At 59.0% G+C, this 15,418-nt stretch overlaps 1 protein-coding gene across 1 annotated transcript in view; it reads right to left on the bottom strand.

Annotated features, from left to right (window-relative positions):
* Positions 1–1,470: 1,470 nt before the first annotated feature.
* The window catches only part of MIB2 (MIB E3 ubiquitin protein ligase 2), a 47,556-nt gene continuing 33,608 nt past the window's right edge, over positions 1,471–15,418 (bottom strand). Inside the window, 17 exon segments of the mRNA XM_020976128.2 lie at positions 1,471–2,447; positions 2,615–2,680; positions 2,773–2,975; positions 3,094–3,104; positions 3,106–3,273; positions 3,970–4,200; positions 4,442–4,568; positions 5,028–5,182; positions 5,564–5,720; positions 5,837–5,985; positions 6,288–6,421; positions 6,568–6,730; positions 7,336–7,440; positions 7,741–7,848; positions 8,177–8,319; positions 8,854–9,048; positions 9,281–9,387. Of these exon segments, the coding sequence (XP_020831787.1) occupies positions 2,203–2,447; positions 2,615–2,680; positions 2,773–2,975; positions 3,094–3,104; positions 3,106–3,273; positions 3,970–4,200; positions 4,442–4,568; positions 5,028–5,182; positions 5,564–5,720; positions 5,837–5,985; positions 6,288–6,421; positions 6,568–6,730; positions 7,336–7,440; positions 7,741–7,848; positions 8,177–8,319; positions 8,854–9,048; positions 9,281–9,387 (2,467 nt within the window). The 3' untranslated portion in view covers positions 1,471–2,202.

Below are 15,418 nucleotides of genomic sequence, written 5' to 3' on the forward strand. Positions count from 1 at the left end.
ATCTCCCGTTTCCCTTCAGGATAACCCAGCCTGGAATAGCTTCCCTCTCTGTCTCCACCTCCTACAATTGTAGGCTTCCATCAACTTAGCTCTGGGGCCTCCTACAGGAAGTCTTCCCTGATTCCACCTCTCTCCCCACCAAATTGCTAATGTTCTCTCCTTCAAATTATGTGAATTTTTTGTGCATTTAGAACCCCTCAGTCCATTGATGCAGGAAACGCCCACTGCGGGCCCGAGCCTGATCCTAGCTTGGTCACAATCAGGACAGGTCAGCCTTGACCAGATACGAGCCTAGAACTCAGAACCCCAGAACCTGCCTCTGGGTTCACCTCTCACCAGGCACCATCCTCCCCATCTCCCGATAGAATGGAAGCTCTTTGAAGGCAGGGCGCCACCAGCAGATGTTTCATCTACGTTCACCGGCCCAGCTCTCCAGGGTGGCACGAGGGCCAGATTTTGGAGGGGTTTGTGTGGGGTGGAATGGGACTCAGGGGACGGGGACAGAGGATTTGCTGAAGGGCAGGTCTCCAAAGCGCCCCCCAGCTCCACCAAGGGAGACGGCTGCCCACACAGCCACCCCCTTCTCTGTGGCAGGAGCACCAAGGGCCAGTTTCAAATCCAGGTCCTCTGCTTAAGTCCGGCTGTTTCCCCGTAAATTATCTTACAGGAAGGAGATAAACACCCACAAAATCCAAGCCAGGAGACGAAAGGTCCTTAAGATCATCTGCATACATGTATACACGTATGTGTGTGCATATGGCGGGGATGATCAGGGAGACATGCTTTCAGTGGTCGGGTGGAAATGGCCTTGGAGTCGGGCCTGGAATCTGAAGGCCCCACTTCCCTGCTCTGGGCCTCGGGCGCAGTCAGCCGCTGCAGAACCAGGGGCCCTTCCAGCTCCAAAAGCCTGTGTGAGCTTCCTCGAGGGGCCAGATTCAGGAGACTAGGATGGGCAGGGGACGGCTGGGGGAGCGAGGCTGGGCACAGAGCCCGAGGGCCCCAAATACCCAGGAGAAGGGGTCAGACCAATTGCTCTAGGAGGGATGACCAATGCAGGACAAAAGGAGAACTAAACCAGCGGTCAGTGAAAGAAGATGAAAGACAGGGCCGGGGGCAGGGAAGCCACGCCCACTATGGCCTAAGAAGAGCTCTCCCACAGGAGCAGGCTCCGCAGAGGCCCAGGCCCTGAACGATGCCGCCGCCGAGTGAGCCAGGGCCTGGGGGCTGGCCACTCCAGCGAGGTCAGCGGCCACACCAAACACGGCCCCTGGGGAAGCCGAGGCCCACGGGGCTAGGCTGGTCAGGGCAGAACGCCAGGGAAAGGAGGGATCGCTGGGGGAGGGCAGTCCACAAGCAGGCCTACCCCACATGGAGGGACCCAAAGCTCTTCACCTGGGCCCACCAAGATCCCTCCAAACAGAGCGTCGCGCCCCCCCTCCCCCCTGCCAAGAAGAGGCAGACACCAGGAAGGACAAAATTCATTTTTCCTTTTATAAAATGCACGCGCGCGTGTGTGTGTATGTGTGTGTGTGAGAGAGAGAGAGTGTGTGTGTGTGTGTGTGTGTGTGTGTGTGTGTGTGTGTTTAGGGAAGTTTTTGCAAAGGCAGATACTGGAAAAATGGCTCTTATGTAACAGGACACAGCTGGTACCTGGGCTGGGGGAGATCAGACAGCCAACACGGGGATGCGGGGATCACGACACGCACACCACACACCGAGAGCTCACGGGGCAGAGGACGGGAAGCGCGGTGTCCCTGGGGCACACACGGCGGCCGGTCTACGTCCTTGCAGCCCTGCGGGCCACACGGGGCCAGGGAGAGGCCGAGGGGGAAGGGGACCCCTCCCCCACTCCCACAGGCCCAAGGCCTGTCCCCCAGGTCAGTTCCTAGCCTGTGTAAACCAATAAGCAGGGACAGGAGTGTCCCTCAGCACGGCGTGGCACTAAGAGCCCGGAGGGGCTGCAGGCGGGCAGCCAGTGTCCAACTTGCTGAAGTTCCCACGCGAGCCGAGCGCCCTCTTCAGCCTGTCCACCGTGCTGTGCCCCTCCACGTAAAGTGCAAAATCCCTGGATGCCACCCCGCGGCCCCTTCCTGCCCACACCCTGGGCCGCCCTGGGCAGCGGGAGAGGGGCCCAGCGGTGGCAGTCTGAGGCCGCAGAGGCCCAGGGACGGGGCAGCCTCCGCCCGGGTCCTCACGCAGCGCTCAGACAAAGATCTGGATGCGGTCGCGGATGGCCTGGCGGCAGATGGGGCAGACACGGAGAGCTGAGCTGCACTCGAGGCAGGAGCCGTGGCCGCACTGGAACACCAGGCGGATGTGGCTGTCGATGCAGATGGGGCAGGTGATGCGCTCCTCCATCTGCCGATAGCGGCTCTGCAGCTCCTCCATCAGCTGCCGCTGGCCCGCACACTCTGGCCCCGACAGGCTGCCCTCCACCTCCGTGCTGTCTGGGGGGCCGAACGCAGGGGCCGGGAGGGGGAAGGAGGAGGTCAGAGGGGCTTCTCCAGCCTGGCCCTGAGCACCCTTGGCCCTCAACCCCAAGGGAGCCTCCCCCTCCCCCTAACCTAGGGGAACCTACCTCCCCCCAACCCCAGGGGAGCCTCCCCCTCCCCACCTTGTCTAAGCTTCTTGCTGATTGTCACTTGGCAGCGGATGCATTTCTTCATCCTGCGGGAACACTCTGCGGGCAGAGCAGAGAGGCCAGCTGGGCTTCGAGCCCAGGGCAGACCCCACCCCCCAGCCCCCCCCATTCCCTCCCCGAAGCCCCCTCACCTTCGCACACGATACTGTGCTGGCAAGGCAGGAAGAGCACCAGCAGGGCCAGGTCGGAGCAGACGAGGCACTCGGAAGGCCCGGCCCCTGGCCCACCGGCCCCTGGCCCGCCCACGCTCAGGTTGGTCAAGGTGTTGGGTGTGCTGTGCATCCTCCGAAGCCCACAGCTCCTCCCTGCGATGCCCAGAGAGCCCTGCTGCTCCCTGTCATGGGTGGGAGGGGAGGGGAGGAGAGAAGGCTCACCGGCCTGGTGGGCAGTGAGGGCTTGGGCCCAGCCCCTCTCCAAACAGGACCCCCCCACCCCTCCAGCCCCAGTCCCACCTGAACTTCTGGGGCAAAGCTGCGAATGGTCTGGGCTCCCCGTCCGTCCGTGACCACATCCAAGGGGCACTTGCCCCGGTGGTTAGCATAGTTCACGTCCGCACCCTCTTGCGCCAGGAAGCAGGCGATGGCGATGCCCATGGTCAGCTCTGTGCTGCCCAGGAAGCTGGAGGCCTGGATCTGGGAGAGGATGGGCTGGGTAGCAGAGAGCCCTTGTGGGGCCTGGTACTGGGGCCTGCGGCAGCCTCACCACCCCCCACTTCCCACAGCTTGGACAAAGTCACGCTCCCAGGCACAAGGTGGAGGTGAGTGTGGCCTCCTGCCGGTGTCCACCTTGGCCCTGCCTGCCTACCGGGCAGTTAGAAAACAGGCCCGGAGCCCCGATGGGAAGTGGCTCCCCCATGGGCATCCCGGGGACAGCGGTGCAGAAGGCCAGGAGAACCAGCTCCAGAGCCCCGGGGGGGGGACGGGCCCCAACTCTGGGCTCGCCCCCAGAGCCAGCTTCACTACAGCCCCTGGCAGCGCCCCTGCCCAAGGTCTGCCTGCTGAGCTGGCAACGAGGGCCAGAGCAGGGGAGCACAGAGTGGGACTGGCACCCGTCTGGAGGCCTCCTTCCTGAGCTTCGAATACAGGGCCTTTTCCTAAGCCAGGAATTTTATGTGGGGGAAAAAAAGGAAAAACAGCTGGCAGGAGGAAAAAGGCTCTTTGCGTAGCCCAGGGCCGTGAGCTGCATGGGGTGAGGAGGACGGCAGCTAAAGGCGGGGAGGCCTGGTGACGATCGACTGACGGGCGCAGGCCCCTTTTACAGAGGGGAGACCGAGGGCAGAGAGGGGCAGCCACGTCCAGGGCTCTCGGTCCCGCTGCCCCGTATCCTACCCTGGAGAAGAGCGAGGCTGCTTCGGCAGCGGCGGCGGCCTCGGCCGGGGGTGCCAGCAGCTGGTGCTTCTCCAGGGCAACGTGCATGGCGGTGTCCCCAGCCTCGTCCTCGGCATTGACGTCGCTGCCGGCGCTCACCAGCAGCAGCAGCAGCGCCACGTGGGCCTGGCTCGCCGCCAGGTGCAGCGGCCGCTGGTGCCTGTTGTTCCGGACGTTCACGTCGCCGCGGCCCTACGGGCAGAGACGGCCCAGAGCGTCAGGGCCCCGCCTCGCCTCACCCGGCCCCCCCCCAGAGGCCACGCATCCCACCCGTCACTGCCCACCCGCAGGCCTCTGCTCCTCCGACCAGTCCTGGGGGCTGCCTCTAGCGCCCATGCTAACGCGGCTCCCCCAGGGATGGTGCCTGGCTCGGGACCCTCAGCTGGGACTCAGTTCTGGTGCTTCCCGCCCTGTCCCCCCCGCCGGCTCCCACCTCTTTGATGAGGACCTCTGCCACCTCCAGGTGGTTATTGAGGGCCGCGAGGTGGAGGGCCGTGAAGCCGTCATCCTTTTTGGTATCTACGAGCTGCCGGGCCCGGGCCAGGATTCTCCTGATGGCTCTGCTAAGAGGAAAGCAGCTCATGCGGGCCCTGAGCGCAGGATCCTGGCACGGGCAGAGACTTCAGGCTCTGCCACCCGCCCAGAGGCCCAGGGCAGACGGAACCAGAGACAGCATCTGAACCCAGGGCCAGGGCTGCATGCAGCAGGGCAGAGGGCTCCCTGAACTAGGGCTAAGGGGAAATCTCCTGTTCTGCTGCTCCTGATTGGCAGGGACCCTCCAAAACTCTCCTTGTCAGAGCCCACCCTGAGGCCACACCAAAAAGCTGGCATCTGGCCTGAGGCTGTAGGGGCAGGAGCCTGTGAGTGGGAGGGCTCAGGGCACACTCAGGGCATCACAGCTCTTCATCCATTCACTCACTCATGCCTTGGGGAGATGAGATCCCAGGCCAGCCGTCCCCTTCCTGCCCCAGCCTGCCCTCCGCATCGCCCGCTCCGGGCCCCTTCCCGGCCCCACTCACAGCACATTGCCTTTGAGCGCCGCATAGTGGAGAAGGTTGAAGCCGTGGCAATTAGAGGCAGTGAAGTCAATGGTGGGCACCTCAGTGAGGATCTCAATGATACCCTTGGCATCTGCTGAGATGGCACGGTGCAAGGGGGTGTCTCCACACATGTCCTGCAGGAATGCCAAGGACTCAGCTCAGGCCCTATGTCCGTGGATTTGATGCCCACTGGGTGCAGGGCAAGGTAGAACCAAACACTGGCCCCTGCAAGCCAGAGGGGGCCATCTGCGCCCCCAGGGCAGCCCCTTCCTGAGGCCTGGCCCCCTGAGGGTTTATAGGGGGGAATATGCTCCAGGCCAAGCCCATGGGGGCCAGGTTTGCTGGGAGGATCTGGTGAAATCATGTGTATGAACCCATTTGCCAACCCATAAATACTACATCCATGCGAGTGAATTCAGTGGGCTGTCAGAGCAGGGTCACCACGCATGGCCAAGAAGGGGTGGATGGGCCAGAAGAGAGCAGGGGAAGCAGGGTGGGGTCGGACCACAACGTACAGGAACATTGACATCACAGCCTTGCTCACACAGGACACGCGCCACCTCCTGGAAGCCCATGTGGACAGCCACATGCAGGGGAGTGCACTTGGCATTATTGATCAGGTTGGCGCTCGCTCCCCGGCTCAGCAGCATCTGGGCCACCTCAGCCTGGTTCCTGGACGAGAAGAGACGTCGGCAGCATTGCTAAATGGGGGGAGAGGGTGGCCCTGAGGGGCCACGGCCACCTGGGCAGGCCTGCCCACAGACCCGCCACCCTCCTGGGCACCTTACCCAAAGGCCGCGTTGTGCAGCGCAGTGTCCCCCTCATCGTCCCGCACATCTACGCCCGCATGGGCCTGGAGCAGTAGCCGCACCAGCTCCACCTGGCCCATGTGGGCAGCCACCTGGAGGGCCGTGCGGCCTTGGTTTCTGACATCCACCTGCAGGGCGGGGGTGGGATCAGGCCATGGCTACTGGAGCCTTGCTGGTCCACTCCCCCAGCAGGGCTGAGCTAGGCTAACTTCAAGGCTCTCTCTGGTTCTCACATGACCATCTCTTTTAACAGATAATAGAAAAGAGGGAAGACAGCCCCCAGCGAAGGGGGGGTCCTGAGGCGCCTGGAAACAGAGAATGGGTGGAGGCAGGTGGGGGGGGAGGGTCTGTACACGCGTGGTATCCTCAGAGCCATTTCTGGAAGGGACATTCCCCTGCCAAGCCCTGCACCCTCTGGGCGGGCTCCCACCTTGTCTGGATGCCTCTTCAGCAGCTCCAGCACCCTGGCGACGTTGCCGTGAGCCACCTCAGTCACCAGCCGCCCCGGCTGCTCAGGGTCACTCTTCTGGGTAAGCAGCTTCTCCAGTACAGAGCCCAGGGAGCCTGGGGGAGCCCAGAGCCTCGGTGAGTCCAGGGGAGCCCCGGCTGACCCTCTGCCCGCCCCCAGCCTGGGATGCCGCTGGCCTCAGCCCCCATGCCGTGGGCCATGGAGGGAGGGCCTTGCCTGCAGGCGCCCACTGCTCCCTTACTCTTCGGCTCCTTGGTGCTCTCTGCCGCATTCATGTTGGCGTCCGCCTCCAGGTGGTATGCCGTCAGGCAGGCGGGGTTGAAAGTCCAGGACTGACCGCCGACAGACACCCTCAAGTCTCCGTCCCCAAAAACCTTCATCACTTTCCCAATGTGCCCCAGGGCCTGTGAAAGGGAAGGGGGGGGGTGCTTCAGGACAGCAGCAGTTCTCTGGGATTCTGACTGAGGGAGCAGAGGAGGCTCAGACAGGCACAGGAGGGGAAGACTCCCAGGGAAGCCTGGCAGGAGGGCCAGACAATGGGCCCTAGGGAAGGCCCAGAAGAAGGGCCGGACAACGGCCCAGGAAAAGCCTTCACAAAAGGCCAGACAATGGGCCAGACAAGGCTCCCAGGGGAGGCCCAGCAGGAGGGCTGGACAACAGCCTGGGGAAAGCCTACACAGAGGGCCAGACAATGGTCCAGACAAGGCTCCCAGGGGAGGCCCAGCAGGAGGGCCGGACAACAGCCTGGGGAAAGCCTACACAGAGGGCCAGACGATAGGCCAGACAAGGCTCCCAGGGGAGGCCCAGCAGGAGGGCTGGACAATGGGCCTGGGGAAAGCCTACACAGAGGGCCAGACAAGGCTCCCGGGGGAGGCCCAGCAGGAGGGCTGGACAGCAGGCTTGGGGAAGGCTCCCGGGGGGAGGCCTGCACTGTCCAGTATTCTGCCCCTTCTGGCTGGGATGAAGACTGTGACAGCATCAAATCTGTGATGTGGCAGGGGACGCTCACCAGGGCCATGTCATCTGTCCACTCCCCATGTCCAGCCTGCAGTTGCTTCACCGCTTCCAGATCTTCAATGACCCGGACCATATCACCAACCCAAAATGTGTTGTGCTACGGGAGAAAATCTGGGGCTGAGCTAGCGCCAGAGGCAGGCCAGGAGGTGGGAGAGGACCTAGGCCCTAACCCTAAATGCCAGTGGCTGGAGAAGGGTTCAGTCAGCAAGGGCAAGGGGTGAGGAGGAAGTGAGTCAGCCCTGAGGGACAGAGGGGCTCTCAGCCGTAGCTCTGGGGGGGTCCTTCTGAGTCACCTTGGCCACGTCCCTCCCCTCCCCGGCCCTCAGTTTCCTCATCTGTCAAACAAGAGAATGCTTCCTAATCCAGAGCTCTGGGTGCCTGCCTCTCCAGCACTCACCTTGGTCAGGGCACCCGGATGAAAGGTCCAGCGGGCATCGCTACTGAATTGGACCCGTACATCGCCACGGTCAGTGATGCGGTGGACCGTCCCAGTCTGACCAATGAACTGAACCCGTGGGAATTGAAAGGGCAGGAGGGCAGAGAAAGGGAAACAGAGGCAGAGAAACAACTTTTTCAGTGGCTCCCCCAGGCACAGGGGTATTGGTGAGGAGCAGCCCTATCTCCCCACCCCCTAGAGGCTGGGTGGGCGGGCAGCTCCTGGTATTAGAGATCAGAGCCAAGCTGGGCACCAAGAACCACCTTGCTGAAGATCGATCCAACTGGGCTTGCTCTCCCTGAGGCCCCTCCCCACCCCAGGCCACCCATGAGCACCCTGCTCCCTCGGAGAGTGGATGGGGCCCTGGCCTCAGGGGGTACGGGTGGGCAGGCCTCACCTCGGCCATCTTGGGGTTCCAGCCTCCATGGCCCTCCTGCATCTCCCGGAGGATGTCCATGCCCAGCAGACACTTGACCTTGTCTCCGTGCTGGAAGGGCGGGCTCTCGGCGCTCACCTTTCGCTGCAGCTCAGCAGGCTTGCCTGGAGTTGGGGTGGACAGCACCCCATGTGAGTATATGTGGGGGGGGAGGCAGGGGTCAGCCCCCTGGGTTACTGGGCAAACCACTGTTTAAGACTGGCTTAGGAAATTTTCACAGGCCTCTCTCTACCTATTCAGACGCCCAGGACCCACATCATCCCAAACTGAGGAGAAGGTGGCGTTCGACTCTGGAAGGAAACCCACCTTAGAGCCCTTGGGCCCTAAGGGATCCCTTCCCCATCACAGCTTCCATATAGCATGGGTCGGCATAAGAAATTAAATGGGAATTTTGGGAGTTTTGTGGATGACACATGTGACACGCTAAGGCCAGCCAATAACCAAAAAGAGAATACTTAACTCAGATTTTACAATGAGGTACTGTAAATAACCCAGAAGAGAAAAAGAAAAAAGTTCAGACTTCTGTGGTATGAAGGGAAGGCCCAAAACTTTATGTGACTTTCTCCATCGCTGGCACTGTGCCTCTAACCCCTGTGACGTGGGAGGGCCACGGGTCCTTGGGCATCACCTGCCCATACCTAGCCTCGGGAGGTGTTCTTTGTAATAGTAGCCTCCTGGCGCCTCCACCACACACTTGAGGTCCACCTTGCCCTTGTGACCCACGCGATAGACGTTGGTGGTGCCGTCGGCCCAGCTCACGCTGGCCACGCTGCGGCCCGTCTCCACGTCCCATCCGCGGATGTCGATCACGCGACCCAGCTTCCCCTCGCCCCCTGGGAAGACAATGCCAGGTGTTCCTCCTCCCAGGGCAAGCTGCCTCCCCAAGGCTGCCTCCCTCTCAGGTCCCCAGGGCCCAATTCTGCCCCCGGGGGCCTGCTCTTCCCGCCTTGGCAGGAACAGATTGCAAGCTTCCCTGGTGCCAGGCTACCTGTAGGCACAGGGACTATCGCTGCAGGTGGGAAAGCAGGGTTCTAGGCCCGCCCCATACTCCCTCTTTCCACTCACCATCCTGATTGCCCCATTCCCAGTCTGGGCCCCGGAGGACTTTGGCACCTTGGAAGATGCCCCGCAGGGTGATTCGTGGCAGGTTGTGGCGGGCACTCACAGGGACTCTGCAAGAGAGCGTGGTGCTGAACCCTGGGCTGGCCCCACACCTCCCTCCCCCAGAGTGAGGGGAGGCCCCCAGGTCAGGGACAGCTTTCTTCTTAGGCATCTTCCTCCCCTGGCAACCAAGGGGTGCAGGAGACAGAACACCCCGCCCGGAGTCGGGAAGACCTGAGCTCAAATCTGGCCTCAGACTCCAACTAGCTGGGTGACCCTGCTTGGTCTGCCTGTTTCCTCAACTGTAAAATGGGGATAATAATAGTACCTACCCCCAGGGTTGTTGTGAGGATCAAAGGAGATACTACTTGTAGAATGCTTGGCACGTAACACTTCTTCCCTTCCTCCCCCCCACCCCCACCATTGTCATCGTTATGCTCTCTAACACTGATGAACAAGTACTGCTCACTCCCAGGCAAAGCAAAGGGCAGCCCCGGCGGGGGGGGGAGGAGAAGCCGTGACCTCGGCGTAGACGCAGGGGAACCTCCCCCCTCCCGCAGACCCAACCAAGAATCTAGCCTCACGCCACTCCTGGCTACAGAAAGGCCTTCAGCTGGCACACAGTAGGCATTTAATAAATGCTTACTGATGGACTGCAACTTGAGAAGAAGGGAGTGTGCCATTTTAGAGACTGTAACAGATGAAGGGGAGAGAAGGCTGGCCATAAGTGGACACGTGCCATGACTCTGGGACAGTCCATCTCACGGGGTGGGAAGTGGCGGCCGGAGCCTGGATTCAAAGCCCACCTCTGACGCTCACGGTCCACGTGACCTTGAGCAAAGTTAACTCCCCTGCACCTCGGTTTCTTCATCTGTAAAATGGGGGAGTTGGGCTGGATACCCCCACCCAAGCTGGGGGCCCTCCCAGCTCTAGTTCCAAAATCCTGTGAGAGACCACTGAGGCAGCCCTGGGAGCTCGGGTCTTGAGAGGAAATGGAGAAGAGAGGCAAGCCCGATGAAAAGGGGCCATGGGGCAGAAAGGGGCAAAAACATCTGGACTCTGAGATCGACAGCACAAGGGCACCCGATGCCAGCTCCTGGAGAATATTCCAAACCGTGTTAAAAGGCAGCTCTGTGAAAGCGAAGCAGGGGTGGCCCTGAGCTGGCACGGGGTCATTAAAAAGTCACATGGGATGATCTAATTTCTTCTTTTTAAGAGGGAACGGCAAGGACTCCGGCAAGGCATCCGTCAGAGTCCCTCACTAACGCCCCTCACGTAACGGATACTATTGTGCAAGAAGAAATGATGAGCAGGCAGATTTCAGAAAAATCCGAAAAGACTCGTGTGAGCTGCTGCAAAGCAGAGGCAGGAGAACATTGTACACAGTAACAGCCACACTGGGCGACGATCAATTATGAATGACTCAGCTCTTCTCAGCAATGCAATGATCCACGACAATTCCAAAAGACTCACAATGGAAAATGCTATCCACATCCAGAGAGAGAACTACGGAGTCTGAATGCAGATCGAAGCACACTATTTTCACTCTGTGTGTGTGTGCGTGCGCGTGTGTGTGTGTGTGCACGCGTGCGTTTCCTTTTGGGTCTTTCTTATTTCACAACATGACTAATATGGAAATATGCTTTCCATGACTGCACATATATAACCTATATCAAACTGCTTACCATTTTAGGAAGGGGGAAGGGAGGAAGGGAGAAACATTTGGAACTCAAAATTTTGTAAAAAGGAATGCTAAAAATTGTCTTTACAAATAACTGGGGGAAATAAAACACTATTTTAAAAAATTAATTAACTTATTTTTAGTTTTTAGCATTCACTTTTATAAAATTTTGAGCTCTAAATTCTGCCCCCCTTCCTCCTCTCTTCCCTCTCCAAGATGGCATGCAATCTGATATAGGCTATACATGTACGATCATATTAAACATAATTCCACATCAGCCATGTTGCGAAAGAAGAAGAATCAGAACAAAAAGGAAAAACCACAAGAAAGAAAAACCAAAAAAAAAAAAGAGCAAATAATGTCCTTGAATTTGCCTTCAGACTCCATAGTTCTTTCTCTGGATGTGGACAGCATTTTCCATCACGAGTCTCTTGGAGCTGTCTTAGATCCTCGCACTGCCAAGAAGAGCCAAGTCTATGTAGTCAGCTATCGCACAGTGTGGCTGTTACGGTGTACAATGTTCTCCTGGTTCTGCTCACTTCATTCATACAAGTCTCACCAAGTTTTTCGGAAGTCTGCCTGCTCATCATTTCTTATGGAACAATAGTATTCCATTACATTCATATACCACAACTTGCTCAGCCATTTCCCAACTGATGGGCATCCTCTCAATTTCCAATTCTTGGCCACCACAGAAAGAGCTGCTATAAATGAAAAACAAAACACTATTAAAAAACATAAAGTCCACCATGCAGACCAGGAGCTGCTGCTCTGCCATTCCCAAAGGTCATGGATCAATGGATCATGATCAGCCCAAAGGACTGGCTCTAGGTTAGTGCCACAGGGCTCAGTCCTTTTATTCTGGTCTGTGTTTCCATTTTGATCAATAACACCTATGAAAGCAAAGATAGCAAATGGATGGCACCCAGCTGGGAAGCAAGACAACTGATCGCATTCCACAAAGATGCTGAGCTGGCACTGGGGACCCAAATGAATGAGATTTAACCAGGATAAATGTAAAGTTCTCTTGGCAGTTCCAAGAGTCATCTATGCCCGCAGAGGCCAGGGTTGGGATAAGTGCGTGTTCAACATGAACAAGGCAGCCCAGGAGGCAGATGTGACCTTGGCATCACCCATCTACAGAAGCCAAAGGGACAGAGAAGACTGTCAGGGGCTGGTCGCATCACATCTAGAACACCGTATCCAGAACTGGACACCTGTAAGTTCCCTGAGGACAAGGACTTTGCAGCCCTAGCACTAGAACACCTCCCTGGGATGAGGAGGGGCTTAAAAACTGCAACCTGGGTAAGCTGGAGCAGGTCCAGGAGTGAGTGACCAGCTCAATTCGAGGAAATGCTTCAGGTTACCTGAAGCCAGGGGGGACAGAAGGGAGAAGGGGGCAGGTCTGCAAAGAGAGGCTCCCCGGAGCTTGGGTCAGGGCTTAAACAGGGACCTGTGGGGCTCATCTTGGCTCTGAAGCTGTCTACCACAACTGTGACAATCCGACGTCCTACATAGGCCAAGGTCCTTCCGCTCAGTCCCAGGCACTCCAAAAGGAAGGTGGCGGCAGAAGAAGCCCTTGGCCGGGGAGTTATGTGACTTGTCCTGAGGTCCCATGGTCCCAAGGTCCCCTATTCCTTGATTCTGTCCAGAGCTACAGATCTGCTCAAACCGGGCCCCCTTGTCTGACCACGAGCGCTCGCCTGGCTTGGTCCGCAGCTCCATCCCCTTCTCAGAGACGCAGAGGCCAGAGAGCCAGCTGCCAGGCCAGCCAGGCCCCAGCAAACCACAGCCTGATGCGGGCTTCAACCACTGGTTTTTCCTCAAGATCCTTTGGACAGCTCAGGCAGTCACATGGTTAAAAAACCAAACCCAGCTTCCAGCCAGGGACTGTGCTAACCTGACCCCTACTGCCTGTCCCGCACATGAGGCCTGCCCTGCACATCACGTGCTCTACTTAGAGCTGCACTCCCCTCCCCCTGCCTGCTCTGCACTGCAACCATTCCAATGAGCTTTTATTAAGCACCTACTATATACCAAACAGGGGAGGAGACAGCAAGGACTCAGCTAAGTTAATATCCAACGAACACACGAGATGGGGCATGGGGACCAGACTGCACTTTGGCTGGGGTAGGGAGGGAGCCTTTAAGGGAGCTAGAGAGGCAGCAGGCCTGGTGGACAGACAGCCATCCTCATGGCCGCGCTACTCTAGGCAAATCCCTTAACCTCCTAGCGCTCTGGGCAGCTCAGACAGAGGAGGCACAGGCCTGCATGGGAGAGGGCGAAGCTCCTGGGCCCAACCTCAGGGATGATGAAAAGGGGGATTGTTTTCCGCAGCCCTGGCAAGGGCACAGGGGCTGCAGATGATGGTGTGCCATGTGCTAGGAACAGGAAGTCTGCCGGCGTGGCTGTGCTCAGTCTGCCCGGAGAGGGCCAGCCTCGCTGCCTTGCTCTACACTGCCCTGAGCAGCACAGCCAAGGCCAGGTTCTCTTTCCTGTTCAGACTGGTCCCCAAAACATGAATGAGAGAGTATGGGCTGGGGGGGTGGCTAGCTGGGCACTTTCTACAGCCTGTGGACACTTTTCCTGGACTTGCCCGTCTGGCCCTGGGTCCACCCCTGTGGGGTTCCCCTGCGGCTGCAGCCCTGGCTCTGCTGGGGTCCACTGGCTGACGCACCCTCCCACCTACCACCCTACCCCCAGCTCTGGGCCTGGCGCTGCCTGTCATTCTGCCTCTAAGAAGGGCTCCATCCTGACTAGTGACAGCACCTTGGATGAGTCACACCCTTGCTGGGGCTGGAAACTGAAGAGACTGGGCTAAGGGCCAAAGCAGCAAGCCAACTGCCGCTACCACATTCAGGGAGTGTCCAGGAGCACGCGGGAAGACCTGTGGCCTCTAAATGAGGGAGGATGTTAGCCAGCCCCTCACGGCCTGTGGGGCACAGCGGGCATGGAGAGAGCCCAACCCCGGGCACAAGGCGGACAGCTGATAATTGCTCATGAGGGGCTGGAAGACCCTTCAGGCACAGGCCAACGGACCAGGGGTGGCTCCTAGGGGTCATCCAGTCTCCCTGCCTGTGGAGAAAGCAAGTGTCCAAATTCCTGACCTTCCCAACAGTTCCCAGAGGTGGAGCATGGAAGGAGGGGAGATGGCCCCAGTCTGAACAAGACAGGGTCTGACCCAGTGGACTTGAAGACCTGAGTTCAAATCCTGCCCTGGACACTTACTGGCTGTGTGACCCTAGGCAAGTTTCTTAACCCGTTTGCCTTAGTTTCCTCGTCCGTAAAAGGAGGAGGTTGGGCTCGCTGGACTCCAAGGCCCTTTCGGCCCCACATCAATGATCCCGTCACCTTCAGCTTGCTCTAGAGAGCCCAGGCCCGGGAGTCTACAGACACAGGCTCTCGCTTACCTCTGGGCACTCCCCAGCCTGCTTGGCTTCTATTGCTACGTGTGCCCCATGGGGGGGAGTTTCCTTCTAACTTGTGCACTCTGGCTCTACGAAACCGGACTGGTGGAGTCACTGGGTTGGTGAGGCCTGCCCCTACCCCGATGTCAGTGGGCCCTCGCTGCTCCCTCATCAGGAGGCCGAGGCTCTGAGGGCTCCCCGCCACCCAGGTGGAGCCTTCCCCTGGCCCTCAGCAGCCACCACAGGGAAGAGGCCTGGGATGGCAGCCCCTAGGCCTAGGGCAATGGGCTCCTTCTGGAATCTACCAGTGGGGCTACATGGAAAGCAGGGACCCCCCACTAGCAATCACATCAGGGCCACGTCCAGGCCTCACTCCACACACTGTGTCCTTTTCAGCTCCCCAGCTATGACCACAGAGCAACCTGGAAGCAAGAAGCCAGGAGGGTCTGGGCAAACTTGGTGCCCAGACCCAAGGGCAGCAGTGCCCCGAGGGAGCTGGGGGCACACAGCTGGGAAGGAAGCTGCAGGAACCCCCCGGGGGGGGGCTTCCTGTCTTGGGGCTCTACATATAGACTTAAAGGTGAAAGAGGAGACTTGGGAGTCCTCTGGTCCAACGCCCTGATTTTAGAGGGGGGAAACTGAGGCCCGAGAGATAGCAAATGTCTTACTCCAAGTCACACCAATATGAGGGGCAGAGCTGGGACTTCACCCCACATTCAGTGCTAGGATGGCGAGGCTTAGGAGCACTTCCCTTGCTGCTCCTCAAGGGCTGAGGAGGAGAGGCAACATTTATATGGAGCTATCCAGACCTGGGTTCAAATTCTCCTGCCCAACACTTAGAGCTGTGGGACCACAGACAAGTCACTGAACCTCTGGGGGCCTCAGTTTTCTCATCTGTAAAATGGGGATGATCCCTATGGCACCTATCTCACCAGTAAGGCTCAAAAGCAGTAACTTGTGCAAAAGCCCTGTAAACACTGAAGCCTTACGGGGGCGGGGGGGGGGGAGGCCTGG

This window comes from Phascolarctos cinereus, unplaced genomic scaffold (genome assembly GCF_003287225.1).
Source record: "Phascolarctos cinereus isolate Bilbo 61053 unplaced genomic scaffold, phaCin_HiC Scaffold_726;HRSCAF=1367, whole genome shotgun sequence".
In the NCBI taxonomy this organism is placed as follows: Eukaryota; Metazoa; Chordata; class Mammalia; order Diprotodontia; family Phascolarctidae; genus Phascolarctos; species Phascolarctos cinereus.